The sequence below is a fragment of the Salmo salar genome, unplaced genomic scaffold (assembly GCF_965601325.2).
Source record: "Salmo salar unplaced genomic scaffold, fSalSal1 ptg000432l, whole genome shotgun sequence".
In the NCBI taxonomy this organism is placed as follows: domain Eukaryota; kingdom Metazoa; phylum Chordata; class Actinopteri; order Salmoniformes; family Salmonidae; genus Salmo; species Salmo salar.
In genome coordinates this window covers 4,015,025-4,031,679 of record NW_027675387.1, presented here as the reverse complement: position 1 = coordinate 4,031,679, position 16,655 = coordinate 4,015,025, and the positions used below count along the sequence as shown (strand labels likewise).

The 16,655-nt window shown below is 40.5% G+C and overlaps 1 protein-coding gene across 1 annotated transcript in view; it reads left to right on the top strand.

Moving 5' to 3' along the window:
- The first annotated feature begins 1,300 nt into the window (after positions 1-1,300).
- Positions 1,301-16,655, top strand: part of LOC145876073 (uncharacterized) — an 83,695-nt gene continuing 68,340 nt past the window's right edge. The window contains exons 1-3 of the mRNA XM_082971847.1: positions 1,301-1,317; positions 1,589-1,812; positions 9,800-9,808. Coding sequence (XP_082827973.1) covers positions 1,301-1,317; positions 1,589-1,812; positions 9,800-9,808 — 250 coding nt within the window. The remainder of the gene's footprint in view (positions 1,318-1,588; positions 1,813-9,799; positions 9,809-16,655) is intronic.

The following is a 16,655-nucleotide window of genomic DNA, read 5'->3' as shown; positions in this document are numbered from 1 at the left end:
GGCCGCATTTCCTTCCAGTTCTCTGCTGCCAATGACTGGAACGAATTGCAAAAATTGCTGAAGTTGGAGACATATATCTCCCTCACTAACTTTAAGCATCAGCTATCTGATCAGCTTACCGATCGCTGCAGCTGTACACAGCCCATCTGTAAATAGCCCATCCAACTGCCTACCTCATCCCCATGTTTTTATTTACGTTTTTGCTCTTTTGCACACCAGTATTTCTACTTGCACATCATCATCTGCACATCTATCTCTCCAGTGTTAATTTGCTAAATTGTAATTACTTCACTACTATGGTCTATTTATTGCCTTGCCTCCGTACTCCATTTGCACACATTGTATGTAGATTTTTCTATTGTGTTATTGACTGTACGTTTGTTTATCCAACGTGTAACTCTGTTGTTTTTTTGTCGCACTGCTTTGCTTTATCTTGGCCAGGTCACAGTTGTAAATGAGAACTTGTTCTCAACTGGCCTACCTGGTTAAATAAATAAATAAAATCTTAACTTTATTGACAACACCCAAATGGATACTGTCATTAACGCGGTTCTTCAATAATTACACATAATTCTTAATGCTTTAGCAAGCATTATATTAAACAGGACATTCAAATATCCTTACAATTTTAATCCAAGGTAGTGTGAAATGCATTCATAAGCAACCTGGAAATGGAGGTTACTCCCCTGAATTTCCCCCATTCACATTCAGAATACATTGTGAAAAACTAAAATCTTTGCTCAACATTTTTGCTCCAGGCAGATATAGTACATCCATAACTATTGGTTTCCTCATTAGCAGGGAGGAGTTTCTGCAATCAAATTGCCCTCGTGCCGCAATTTTAGCAAATACAGAAAGGGGCCTATATTGGAGACCAAAAGTCGTCCGGCACACTGCTTAGAGTTTCAACAACATGAATAACGTATTTCTTGCCTACAATCATCAATGACACTACGAATGTGAAAACAAGACAAAATATGACTATTCTTGCTCATTTTAAGGCAAATATCAAATAATTTTAACATTCATTACAGACGTCAATTGTTGTCCAACATCATGGCTCCGCTGTTGGCATCACCTTTTACAGTGGATTACCGCTGTTGTGGGCCTTTAATCATCTGTCTGACTTTGTTGTTCACACAGGAGAGATACGGGACTATCGTGGATCCTCTGGGGCGCCTCAACAACCTCATGATGCTGACAAGGCAAAGAAGAGTCTCTCCAGATCAGAACACCTCAAGAAACACCTGCAGAGATCCACAAGGAAGAGAACTCACTGCTGCTCTCACTGTGGGAAGAGATGCACCTCCCCAGCAGGCATTAAAATTCACCAGAGAATCCACACAGGAGAGAGACCTTATAGCTGTAATCAATGTGGGAAGAGTTTTGGTCAATCTGGAAATCTGACTGCACACCAGAGAATACACACAGGAGAGAAACCTTATAACTGTGGTCAATGTGGGAGGAGTTTTACTCAGTCATGCAGCCTGATATCACACCAGAGAACACACACAGGAGAGAAACCTTATAGCTGTGATCAGTGTGGGAAGAGTTTTGCTGCATCCTGCTCTCTGACTCGACACCAAAGAACACACACAGGAGAGAAACCTTATAGCTGTGGTCAATGTGGGAGGAGTTTTACAACATCTGACCATCTGACTCGACACCAGAGAACACACACAGGAGAGAAACCTTATAGCTGTGGTCAATGTGGCAGGAGTTTTACAACATCTGACCATCTGACTCGACACCAGAGAACACACACAGGAGAGAAATCTTATAGCTGTGATCAGTGTGACAAGAGATTCTCCGGTAAAAGACATCTGATCAAACATCAGAAAATACATGAAGGAGTTGTTTCATGATATCAATGATATAATGTCACAATGTAGAATGTTTAAACATTGTAGTAGGAGTATTTTAATGATGTCACAATGTAGAATGTTTTAACATTGTAGTAGGAGTATTTTAATGATGTCACAATGTAGAATGTTTTAACATTGTAGTAGGAGTATTTTAATGATGTCACAATGTAGAATGTTTAAACATTGTAGTAGGAGTATTTTAATGATGTCACAATGTAGAATGTTTTAACATTGTAGTAGGAGTATTTTAATGATGTCACAATGTAGAACCCTAAACGTTTGTCCCCTGTTCTATTGATTTCAACATGATATGGATATTAACCTCGGGGAAATCCAGGCTCTGAAATGGAAGAGTACTATTTATGAGATTTAACAAAAAGTGACTAACAAAAAAAGAGCTGTGTTACACTTACCACGTTGGTGACCCACTTGAATCAAAATGCAACACTTCAAAATGTAGCGATCTGTTTTCTACAAGTTGTCCTCTAACCAGTGATATACACATTATTCCCAGATTCCATGTGGTTTTTGAGCTGTTAGTTTTAACAGGATGAGTAACCTCATCTCCCTTCTGTCACACAAATGATTTTAGCATGATATCGATGAGTTATGACATAAGTGTTGTGTTCCTTTGTTTAGCGACCCCTAAATTTAAATCCATCACTCACAAATGTAGCTGACTGTCTTCTGCAGGTTGTCCTCTAACCAGTGAGGTAAAATATATCTCCATTTCCATGTGTTTTTTAGTTGTGTTAGTTTCAACAGCACGTACAACCTGATTTCCCCCCTAATCGATATCAGTGATTTATTGCTACTTGTCAAAACAACAGTGTTTCTGGTGCTTGTGCAGTTTATAAGGAGCTTGTTTAAAAAATACAAGTAATATGATTATTTTCAGATGTTTGTGTATATAGCACATTTTATGTTTAGGTTTTCAATTTATCACAAACTGTTTCTGCATATTGGTTATTGATTAGGACACGTTAAAACTGTGTTTTGACATCGGGGATATCCCATCTAGCAACATGTAATTGAAAATATGACTATGCAATCAAATATTTCATATTTACATTTCATGTAACATTTAGTAGTGATAATTATTTATGCAACCAACTGACAATTTTTTGGTACAATTATAATGACATTGTTGCCCTGCTTTTATAATATCAGGGTTCATTCTCAGATGTGCCAACCCAAATGTACTAGAGCATGACATTGGGGACTGGGCCCTGATCCAACAACATGCCTATCTAGTGAACCCTGAAAAGAGAGAGAAGCTCCGCAGTGAGGTGGAAAGTTACTACGGATATTGCAGGAGTTTCCTCTTGAAATCAGACATGTCTGTGGTGAGGACAACTTGGTTGCTGATTGTCTCAAGGGTGGGCAGTTAAAAAGTTTTGTGTTTTGCGTTTAGCCAGTCCGTTGCCATGGATCACAATTTATTTTGACTGCATGTTTTTCCGTATTGGAGATGAGTTTTGTTTGGGCTCGTTCCAAGTGGACGAGAGTTCTAGAAGCTAGTGAGTTTTAGGAAGACGAGAGTTCTAGAAGCTAGTGAGTTTTAGGAAGACGAGAGTTCTAGAAGCTAGTGAGTTTTAGGAAGATGAGAGTTCTAGAAGCTAGGGGGGAGAATATATATATTTTTTCTTGTTTTTAATTGTTGACATCCAGTAGACACCATGTTTATATTGGTGAAGGTGAAGCATTGTAGTTGATTATAATGTGAAATAGAAGTTATTTTCAACTAGTAGAAAAATGAGGAAGGGAAGCGCTACTGAGGTACACAATAGTAAATGTTGGTAGACAGAAGGTGCTCTTTGGTAAAGGGGGTGAATTGGTCATCAAAAAGAAAGGAGGACCAAGGCACTCTTCATATAATTGATTAAAATGCCTTTATTAGTATGGCAGGTTCAATAGAAACAATGTTAAAAAAAAATCCAACGCGTTTCGGCTGCATGGCCTTCGTCAGGGAGTACAAAGAAATGATACAATGTCCTCTTTTTAACAGCTTTTCCAATTAGCCCTAATTGGAGAGGGAGTGGTTACAAAATTGATTGGACACACCTAGTAAGCAATACTATACACATTAAAAAGTGAAACACTGTGGCTGTGTCATCACAAAAAAGGAAAGATAATACAACTCCAAGCTAGAGGCACTAGAACACCCAGCAAGGTAGTTCCAACCCTAAACATGTCTGGGAGAGAAGTCAAGAACAAGAAAGCAATCTATTCCCTAGTACACTTGAACCCAACAAAACATGAACAACAGTCTAAACATAGCTGAGGGCAATTGAGAAGAAAGACCACTAAATGACAGCAAATGGACCTATCACAACCCTACAGGAATGGACCTATCACAACCCTACAGGAAGGGTGAGAAATCCATATCTTCATGTAAACCAGGGTATTTAGTGGCCTGTAGTTTGTAAATCCATATCTTCATGTAAACCAGGGTATTTAGTGGCCTGTAGTTTGTAAATCCATATCTTCATGTAAACCAGGGTATTTAGTGGCTTGTAGTTTGTAAATCCATATCTTCATGTAAACCAGGGTATTTAGTGGCCTGTAGTTTGTAAATCCATATCTTCATGTAAACCAGGGTATTTAGTGGCCTGTAGTTTGTAAATCCATATCTTCATGTAAACCAGGGTATTTAGTGGCCTGTAGTTTGTAAATCCATATCTTCATGTAAACCAGGGTATTTAGTGGCCTGTAGTTTGTAAATCCATATCTTCATGTAAACCAGGGTATTTAGTGGCCTGTAGTTTGTAAATCCATATCTTCATGTAAACCAGGGTATTTAGTGGCTTGTAGTTTGTAAATCCATATCTTCATGTAAACCAGGGTATTTAGTGGCCTGTAGTTTGTAAATCCATATCTTCATGTAAACCAGGGTATTTAGTGGCCTGTAGTTTGTAAATCCATATCTTCATGTAAACCAGGGTATTTAGTGGCTTGTAGTTTGTAAATCCATATCTTCATGTAAACCAGGGTATTTAGTGGCTTGTAGTTTGTAAATCCATATCTTCATTTAAACCAGGGTATTTAGTGGCCTGTAGTTTGTAAATCCATATCTTCATGTAAACCAGGGTATTTAGTGGCCTGTAGTTTGTAAATCCATATCTTCATGTAAACCAGGGTATTTAGTGGCCTGTAGTTTGTAAATCCATATCTTCATGTAAACCAGGGTATTTAGTGGCCTGTAGTTTGTAAATCCATATCTTCATGTAAACCAGGGTATTTAGTGGCCTGTAGTTTGTAAATCCATATCTTCATGTAAACCAGGGTATTTAGTGGCCTGTAGTTTGTAAATCCATGTCTTCATTTAAACCAGGGTATTTAGTGGCCTGTAGTTTGTAAATCCATATCTTCATGTAAACCAGGGTATTTAGTGGCTTGTAGTTTGTAAATCCATATCTTCATGTAAACCAGGGTATTTAGTGGCTTGTAGTTTGTAAATCCATATCTTCATGTAAACCAGGGTATTTAGTGGCCTGTAGTTTGTAAATCCATATCTTCATGTAAACCAGGGTATTTAGTGGCCTGTAGTTTGTAAATCCATATCTTCATGTAAACCAGGGTATTTAGTGGCCTGTAGTTTGTAAATCCATATCTTCATGTAAACCAGGGTATTTAGTGGCCTGTAGTTTGTAAATCCATATCTTCATGTAAACCAGGGTATTTAGTGGCCTGTAGTTTGTAAATCCATATCTTCATGTAAACCAGGGTATTTAGTGGCCTGTAGTTTGTAAATCCATATCTTCATGTAAACCAGGGTATTTAGTGGCCTGTAGTTTGTAAATCCATATCTTCATGTAAACCAGGGTATTTAGTGGCTTGTAGTTTGTAAATCCATATCTTCATGTAAACCAGGGTATTTAGTGGCCTGTAGTTTGTAAATCCATATCTTCATGTAAACCAGGGTATTTAGTGGCTTGTAGTTTGTAAATCCATATCTTCATGTAAACCAGGGTATTTAGTGGCCTGTAGTTTGTAAATCCATATCTTCATGTAAACCAGGGTATTTAGTGGCTTGTAGTTTGTAAATCCATATCTTCATGTAAACCAGGGTATTTAGTGGCCTGTAGTTTGTAAATCCATATCTTCATGTAAACCAGGGTATTTAGTGGCTTGTAGTTTGTAAATCCATATCTTCATGTAAACCAGGGTATTTAGTGGCCTGTAGTTTGTAAATCCATATCTTCATGTAAACCAGGGTATTTAGTGGCCTGTAGTTTGTAAATCCAAAAACTTTCCCTTTGGTTTAACTGTTTAAGACGGTCCCCTTTTCTAATAGAGGCCGGGATGTGATCAATACCCACAAAATACAGTACTGAAGCAGAGAACATTTAAAAGAATCATTAAAAATAATTGGGGAATTATCCAAAGTGATACTCTACTACGCCAAGTCTTTCCTGAGCCACCAGTCATAAGCTTTAAAAGATGTCCTACCCTAAATGATAAATTAGTACACAGTTATCTTCCGGGTGACTCTCAAAAAAAAAACTTGGCTTGACCACAAACCCAAGGGCTCTTTTAAATATAACCACTGCAGAAATATTGCACAGAAAAATTATTTTGTAGACACAGCTTCCAAAATGGAGTATTACGTCAAGCATTTCATTAACTGCAAAACCACTCATGTCATCTATAGATTGGAATGTCCACAGTGCAAGGTGTTCTACATTGGACGGACAAAGAGACGCCTTCAAGACCGTTTAGCGGAACACAAGTACGCCATACGGGTAGGCAATGACGACTACCCCATGGCAAGGCACTATAAGTCCTTACACCAAGGCAACCCTGCCTCCCTCTCTTCGCCCCAACCCGGGCTCAAACCAGGGAGCCTTGCACACATCAACAACTGACACCCCACGAAGCATCGTTACCCATCGCGCCACAAAAGCCACGGCCCTTGCAACGCAAGGGGAAACCCTACTTCAAGTCTCAGAGCGAGTGACGTCACTGATTGAAATGCTATTAGCGCGCACCACCGCTAACTAACTAGCCATTTCACATCGGTTACACCTACAAGCTGTGGGTATTGATCACATCCCGGCCTCTATTAGAAAAGGGGACCGTCTTAAACAGTTAAAACAAAGGGAAAGTTTTGGGATTAAATATTTATGTCCCCTTAGTGGTTCATCACGTCAGCAAAAGGGAATATGTTCCATTTATGTTTATTTAGTGCAAATTGTCCACTGGTATTGCTGTATGAAAGTGAATTTCCCCCCAGGCATACATACATGTTCTTTGTTATTACCCGAGCCACCTGAGCCACTGCCTGTTCACCCCGCTATCATTCAGAAGGCGAGATCAGTACAGGTGCATCAAAGCTGAGACCGAAAGACTGAAAAACAGCTTCTATCTCCAGACCATCAGACTGTTAAACAGCTTCTATCTCCAGACCATCAGACTGTTAAACAGCTTCTATCTCCAGACCATCAGACTGTTAAACAGGCATCATGAAATCATTGGCCCTTTAATAATGTTTACATATCATTTCTCATCTCATATGTATAAACTGTATCTCAGTCTATGCTGCTCTGACATTGTTTATCCATATATTCCTAATTCCATTACGAACCAGCTCTGAGTTCGCAACAAAAGGGAGACAATGTGGAGAATCAAAAATATATATTTATTAGATAACACAACCAAAATCAACAAGGTGTCTGCATGGAGAGAGTCTCCCTTCATGACTGTGGAAGAGGTCTATTTATCCTGGGACACACCCGGGCCCAGGTGTTTCCCATTTAGCTGACGACCCTCCCAGCTCCGCCCACCGGCATCCTAATAAGGAAACAAGAGCAGAGAGAATACGGCAGACAGAGGGAGGGGCGTTAAATATATTACTCTATTGTTATCATATAGAAACATCACTTGTTAGATATTACTGCACTGTGGGAACTAGAAGGACAAGCATTTCACTACACCTGCAATAACATCTGCTGAACACCTGTATGTGACCAACAACATTTATTTATTACGAAGGTAATTTGTGTCAAATGTACTTTTCCCCTCATTCACCCCACCTCTTTACATTGCTTATGCATATTCAGTGGCCTGACTGCGTCCAGACTATGTCAAAGGCCCATCCTGGTAGATCTGAACCTAATGCAGCTTGGAGTGATCAGATGACAGAAGTCACATTTAGGTGCCAGGTGTAACTAAGGCCATAGATGCTCCATATCCATTACTTTGAGTGTTATATATAACTAAATGTGTTTCTGTGTTGCAGGGACAGTCAATAAATGGAACAGCAAGGCCACAGAACATGACATAAGCAGAGCTGTGGGAGACCACCTCAAGCCCCTGGTAGAGCCGGGGGTGGTGTTTACCACTCCACCACGCCTTCAGCAGGCTGGAAACGTGATACTGTTTTTCATACCAAGAGTCTGTTGATTGGCCAGTCATTGGGTTAATTTGTTGAAATCAAATCCAGCTTTATTTATACAGCACATTTCAGACATGGATGCAACACAATGGCTTCACAGGAAAAAATAAAAAAATGAAAATAAACAGAAATATTTAGTAAACAACAAACAGAAGACTAACAACTGAAAGACTAATGAACATTCTAAGGAAATGCCATTGATTAAAATATTAATTGGATGCAACATCCAACCCAAAATATAAGCTTGTTTTTTAGGAGGGTCTCTGAAAGACACTATGGGGGTGTCCACTGGAAGTTGACTAGTAACAACAACTGGGACATAAAAGACACCCACCATGAGACCCACTAAATCTTCCCAAGAAGAGGCAAACAAAAGAAAAACCCACACCAAACTTAAAGACAGGAAGTAAACCAAAAAGGTGGAGCAACTAAAGGTGTTGACTCTCCACATGTATCAAGACAACTGGAGCACTGGGCCAGACACTCTTAAATAGAACCTGGACCAGCTCAGGTGAAACACCTTCCCACTAACGAGATGGACAAGCCAGCACAGGTGTAACACATACTGACTAACGAGGTGACACCAATCAGTGCGTCCTACGTGCTAACGAGCTAGACGCGCTAACGAGCTAGACGTGCTAACGAGCTAGACGGGCTAACGAGCTAGACGTGCTAACGAGCTAGACGAGCTGACGGAGCTAGACGTGCTAACGAGCTAGACGTGCTAACGAGCTAGACGTGCTAACGAGGTAGACGTGCTAAAGTCCAACCTCAAAACATAAATGGAAAAACCAAAGCCTGTAACACCTTAAGACAACAAATATATCCTATATTTATGTTGGACAAGTTTGCTCACCACCAACAGAAAACAACTTCCATTTCATATTAAAATCAACTAAAATGCTTCACCTCCTGTCAACAATTAAAAACAAGAAAAACACACTTATTTCTAAATAATAATATACAATTGAAATATTTTTTTCTCCTTTTTCTCTTCTTTCTATAGAATCCTAAAACTCACTAGCTTCTAGAACTCTCGTCTTCCTAAAACTCACTAGCTTCTAGAACTCTCCTCTTCCTAAATCCCACTAGCTTCTAGAACTCTGGTCCACTTGGAACGAGCCCAAACAAAACATCTGCAAAACGGAAAAAGTCAAAATGAATTGTGATCAAATGTACACCCTTTTGTTAATATGTATTGGCAATAATTAACTTAAAGGTCAGGCATGGAATAATAAAACGTATATTTTGTCAGGCTGAATGTTTGAAATATGAGGTGATTTGAGACATGATTCTTCAGTAGTGGAATAAAGACAATTAACGCTTGAATGTTGTGAAGAAATACTGGAGTGATGTAGGATTGTTAATAAAATTGATTACAGACCAAATGATTATACTGCGTCCATGTGTATTTATTTCTTTATTTTAACCTTCATTTAACAGTAACCGAAAGGTTGCTGGATTGAATCGCGAGCTGACAAGGTAAATCTGTCGTTCTGCACCTGAACATGGCAGTTAACCCTCTGTTCCCCGGTAGGCAATAATTGTCAATAAGTCAGTTATGAACAAATTCTGATTTACAATGACGGCCCAACGCTCTAACCACTAGGCTACCTGCAACTAAAGTTGAAATTAAGTTTTTTTCAAGTCACTGAAAAAACGGGCATAGTCATATTTTCAATTACATGTTGCTAGATGGGATATCCCCGATGTCAAAACACAGTTTTAACGTGTCCAAATCAATAACCAATATGCAGAAACAGTTTGTGATAAATTGAAAACCTAAACATAAAATGTGCTATATACACAAACATCTGCCACAATAATCATATTACTTGTATTTTTTAAACAAGCACCTTATAAACTGCACCAGAAACGCTGTTGTTTTGACAAGTAGCAATAAATCACTGATATCGATTAGGGGGGAAATCAGGTTGTACTGTTGTTGAAACTAACACAAATAAAATAAACACATGGAAATGGGAGATATATTTTACCTCACTGGTTAGAGGACAACCTGCAGAAGACAGTCAGCTACATTTGTGAGTGATGCATTTAAATTTAGGGGTCGCTAAACAAAGGAACACAACACTTATGTCATAACTCATCGATATAATGCTGAAATCATTAGTTTGACAGAATGGAGATGAGGTTACTCATCCTGTTAAAACTAACAGCTCAAAAACCACATGGAATCTGGGAATAATGTGTACATCCCTGGTTAGAGGACAACTTGTAGAAAGCTGCTAGATACATTTTGAAGAGTTGCATTTTGATTCAAGTGGGTCACCAACGTGATAAGTGTAACACAGCTCTTTTTTTGTTAGTCACTTTTTGTTAAATCTCATAAATAGTACTCTTCCATTTCAGAGCCTGGATTTTTCCCCTGAGGCTAATATCCATATCATGTTGAAATCAATAGAACAGGGGACAAACGTTTAGGTTCTACATTGTGACACTATTAAAATACTCCTACTACAATGTTAAAACATTCTACATTGTGACATTATATCATTGATATCATGAAACAACTCATTCATGTATTTTCTGATGTTTGATCAGATGTCTTTTACCGGAGAATCTCTTGTCACACTGATCACAGCTACAAGGTTTCTCTCCTGTGTGTGTTCTCTGGTGTCGAGTCAGATGGTCAGATGTTGTAAAACTCTTCCCACATTGATCACAGCTATAAGATTTCTCTCCTGTGTGTGTTCTCTGGTGTCGAGTCAGATGGTCAGATGTTGTAAAACTCTTCCCACATTGTTCACAGCTATAAGGTTTCTCTCCTGTGTGTGTTCTCTGGTGTGAAGTCAGAGAGCTAGATGCAGCAAAACTCTTCCCACATTGACCACAGCTATAAGGTTTCTCTCCTGTGTGTGTTCTCTGGTGTGATATCAGGCTGCATGACTGAGTAAAACTCCTCCCACATTGACCACAGTTATAAGGTTTCTCTCCTGTGTGGATTCTCTGGTGTGCAGTCAGATTTCCAGATTGACCAAAACTCTTCCCACATTGAGTACAGCTATAAGGTCTCTCTCCTGTGTGGATTCTCTGATGAATTTTAATGCCTGCTGGGGAGGTGCATCTCTTCCCACAGTCAGAGCAGCAGTGAGTTCTCTTCCTTGTGGGTCTCTGCAGGTGTTTCTTGAGGTGTTCTGATCTGGAGAGACTCTTCTTTGCCTCTTCAGCATCATGAGGTTGTTGAGGCGCCCCAGAGGATCCACGATAGTCCCGTATCTCTCCTGTGTGAACAACAAAGTCAGACAGATGATTAAAGGCCCACAACAGCGGTAATCCACTGTAAAAGGTGATGCCAACAGCGGAGCCATGATGTTGGACAACAATTGACGTCTGTAATGAATGTTAAAATTATTTGATATTTGCCTTAAAATGAGCAAGAATAGTCATATTTTGTCTTGTTTTCACATTCGTAGTGACATTGATGATTGTAGGCTAGAAATACGTTATTCATGTTGTTGAAACTCTAAGCAGTGTGCCGGACGACTTTTGGTCTCCAATATAGGCCCCTTTCTGTGTTTGCTAAAATTGCGGGACGAGGGCAATTTGATTGCAGAAACTCCTCCCTGCTAATGAGGAAACCGATAGTTATGGATGTACTATATCTGCCTGGAGCAAAAATGGTGAGCAAAGATTTTAGTTTTTCACAATGTATTCTGAATGTGAATGGGGGAAATTCAGGGGAGTAACCTCCATTTCCAGGTTGATGAGTTCATTTCACACTACTTTGGATTATAATTGTAAGGATATTTGAATGTCCTGTTTAATATAATGTTTGCTAAAGCATTAAGAATTATGTGTAATTATTGAAGAACCGCGTTAATGACAGTATCCATTTGGGTGTTGTCAATAAAGTTAAGATTTTATTGATTTATTTAACCAGGTAGGCCAGTTGAGAACAAGTTCTCATTTACAACTGCGACCTGGCCAAGATAAAGCAAAGCAGTGCGACACAAACAACACAGAGTTACAAGTGGGATAAACAAACGTACAGTCAATAACACAACAGAAAAATCTATATACAGTGTGTGCAAATGGATTAACCTGTTGGGGATAGGGGGCAGTATTTGCACGGCCGGATAAAAAACGTACCCGATTTAATCTGGTTACTACTCCTGCCCAGAAACTAGAATATGCCTATAATTGTTTGATTTGGATAGAAAACACCCTAAAGTTTCTAAAACTGTTTGAATGGTGTCTGTGAGTATAACAGAACTCATTTGGCAGGCCAAAACCTGAGAAGATTCCAAACAGGAAGCGCTCTCTCTGACCATTTCATGGCCTTCTTGATCATCTCTAACCAAAACAGGGGATCTCTGGCATGACGTGACATTTTCTAACGCTCTCAGAAGGCGCCAGAAAGGTGAATTGTGGCTTTGCAGGCCATGGCTGAAAAACATTAGCGCATTTTGTAAGTGGTCGATCAGAGAACAATGAGACTGGAGGCACGTGTACGAGCCGACACCATGTTTACTTTCTCTCTCTTTGAACGAAAACAACGACTCCCGGTTGGAATATTATCGCTTTTTTTACGAGAAAAATAGCATAAAAATTAATTTTAAACAGCGGTTGACATGCTTCGAAGTACGGTAATGGAATATTTTGAATTTTTTTTGTCACGAAACGCGTCGGGCGCGTCACCCTTCTTTACCCATCGGATAGTGTCTTGAACGCATGAACAAAACGCCACTATTTGGATATAACTATGGATTATTTGGAACCAAACCAACATTTGTTATTGAAGTAGAAGTCCTGGGAGTGCATTCTGACGAAGACAGCAAAGGTAATCAAACTTTTCTAATAGTAAATCTGAGTTTGGTGAGTACCACACTTGGTGGGTGTCTAAATAGATAGCCCTGTGATGGCCGGGCTATCTACTCAGAATATTGCAAAATGTGCTTTCACCCAAAAGCTATTTTAAAATCGGACATAGCGAGTGCATAAAGGAGTTCTGTATCTATAATTCATAAAATAATTGTTATTTTTTTTGTGAACGTTTATCGTGAGTAATTTAGTAAATTCACCGGAAGTGTTCGGTGGGAATGCTAGTCACATGCTAGTCACTTGCTAATTTAAAAAGCTGGTTTTTGATATAAATATGAACTTGATTGAACAAAACATGCATGTATTGTATAACAATGTCCTAGGATTGTCATCTGATGAAGATCATCAAAGGTTAGTGCTGCATTTAGGGGTTGCCACAATGGCGGTGGAACATTTTAGAAAGAGAGGGTCCAGATTGTCTAGCCCAGCTAATTTTTACGGGTCCAGGTTTTGCAACTCTTTCAGAACATCAGCTATCTGAATTTGGGTGAAGGAGAAGCAGGGGAGGCTTGGGGAAGTAGCTGCGAGGGGTGGGGAGCTGTTGGCCGGGGTTGGGTTAGCCAGGAGGAAAGCATGGCCAGCCGTAGAGAAATGCTCGATTATTGTGGAGTTATCGGTGGTGACAGTGTTTCCTAGCCTCAGTGCAGTGGGCAGCTGGGATGAGGTGCTCTTATTCTCCATGGACTTTACAGTGTGCCAAAACTTTTTGGAGTTAGAGCTACGGGATGCAAATTTCTGTTTGAAAAAGCTAGCCTTTGCTTTCCTAACTGACTGTGTATTGGTTCCTGACTTCTCTGAAAAGTTGCATATCGCAGAGACTATTCAATGTTTTTGTGCTGGTCGGGGGCAGTCAGGCCTGGAGTGAACCAAGGGCTATATCTGTTCTTAGTTCTACATTTTTTGAAAGGGGCTTGCTTATTTAAGGTGGTGAGGAAATTATAATGAAAGAAAAATCAGGCATCCTCTACTGACGGGATGAGGTCAAAATCCTTCCAGGATACCCGGGCCAGGTCGATTAGAAAGGCCTGCTTACAGAAGTGTTTTAGGGAGCGTTTGACAGTGATGAGGGTTGGTCGTTTGACCGTGGACCCATAACGGATGCAGTCAACGATCGCTGAGATCCTGATTGAAATCAGCAGAGGTGTATTTGGAGGGCAAGTTGGTCAGGATAATATCTATGAGGGTGCCCATGTTTATGGATTTAGGGTTGTACCTGATGGGTTCCTTGATAATTTGTGTGAGATTGAGGGCATCTATCTTGGATTGTAGGACGGCCGGGGTGTTAAGCATATCCCAGTTTAGGTCACCTAATAGAACCAACTCTGAAGATAGATAGGGGGCAATCAATTCACATATGGTGTCCAGGGCACACCTGGGAGCTGAGGGGGGTCTATAACAGGCGGCAACAGTGAGAGACTTATTTCTGGAGAGATTCATTTTTAAAATTAGAAGCTCGAACTGTTTGGGCATGGACCTGGGAAGTATGACAGAACTTTGCAGGCCATCTCTGCAGTAGATTGCAACTCCTCTCTTTTGACAGTTCTATCTTGACGGAAAATGTTGTGGTTGGGGATGGAAATTTCAGAATTGTTGGTTGCCTTCCTAAGCCAGGATTCAGACACGGCCAGGACATCACACAGGGCCTGGGTTAACCTCTACATCACCCAAGGAACAGAGGAGTAGGATGAGGGTACGGCTAAAGGCTATCAGAATTGGTCGAATAGTGCGTTGGGAACAGAGAATAAAAGGAGCAGATTTCTGGGCGTGGTAGGATAGATTCAAGGAATAATGTACAGACAGGGGTATGGTAGGGTGCGGGTACAGTGGAGGTAAACCTAGGTGTTGAGTGACGATGAGAGAGGTTTCTCCTCTGGAGGCACCAGTTATGCTAGGTGAGGTCACCGCATGTGTGGGAGTTGGGACAAAAGAGTTCTCTGAGCCATGTTGAGTAGGACTAGGGGCTCTGCAGTAAAATAAAACAACGATAACTACCATAAACAACAGTATACAAGGCATATTGACATTAGAGAGACATAAAGCAAGGCATAAAGCAATCACAAGTGTTGATTGGGAGAGCTAGCTAAGACAACAACGGGTAAGACAACAACAGTTAATCAGCTAAGACAACAACAACAGGTAAAGTGGCGATGAATGGGCAGAGAGGGTCGATTAACTACACACAGGGCCTGAGTTCTAGGCTTGGGCCAACAGATAAACAAAATGGAGTACCGTGATTAATGAACAGTCCAGCAGGCATCAGCTATGTAGCCAAGTGATCATAGGGTTCAGTGAACAGCAATATATGAAACAGGAGGGAAACTAGGTACAACATACAATCAAATCCACGCCTCGCTGGAAGCCCCGCCTTCCACAGGTGATGAGAGTGAGGCTTGGATTTATTCCTTAAATGTAATACCGCTCTTCACCGACCCAGGAAGGTGTTGTACCTCGTTTCCCTCCTTCAGGAACAGTAATTATAGTCATAAAGTTACACTCCCTTTCAGTCGGTCAACTTCGGTACAACATACTATGGGACAATACAATCATTCCCCAACTGACCCAAACGGACACTAAATGAAACGGCCCCTGGCAGACCACCCAGACCTGACCCCGCAAGATTGTTGTCAATTTATTAATTGGCTTTTGTTTGAAACACTCCTGTCAATGTTGAGTAAGGACGCACACCTGAATACGCATATAGAAGTAGGACTAGTCTACCTGAATACGCACATAGAAGTAGGACTAATCTACCTGGCCTGTGTGCAAATCATCTGGGGGTGATTCATCTCTCAACGAATCATCTGGGGGTGATTCATCTCTCAATGAATCATCTGGGGGTGATTCATCTCTCAATGAATCATCTGGGGGTGATTCATCTCTCAATGAATCATCTGGGGGTGATTCGTCTACCAGCCATCATTATCGTAGAACACTCAATCGATTCACTTTGTATGTGTGTGTTGTATTGACCTGCTGCCTTATAAGTGAATAAAGATTTAGTTTTAGAGTAACTCTGACTTGTGTGATAAGTTTGTCTCCTCATTTGATATTAAAGAAATTAACCACCACATTTGGCGATGGGGATGTGAATCTTCACTTGGTGACCGCTCCTGATGACCTGGGTAAATGGTGCACCAGGGATCCCTCTAACTTGGGATCTCAGGGAGACCACACTTCAGGAACGGAGCAGATGGACCCACCTTTGATCTGAGAGGCAGCGAGCCGAGTGGATACCACATCTCGAACGTAGTTTAAAAAAAATAAAGAGGTGAGCGAAACACGTTAAGTGGAGTTTTTAGAAAATCCTCGTAGGCTCTGAGTGTGTATTCCTGTGTAGAGGTGTAAACAGGGCCCAGTCAGGAGGCTCTGAGTGTGTATTCCTGTGTGGAGGTGTAAACAGGGCCCAGTCAGGAGGCTCTGAGTGTGTATTCCTGTGTGGAGGTGTAAACAGGGCCCAGTCAGGAGGCTCTGAGTGTGTATTCCTGTGTGGAGGTGTAAACAGGGCCCAGTCAGGAGGCTCTGAGTGTGTATTCCTGTGTGGAGGTGTAAAC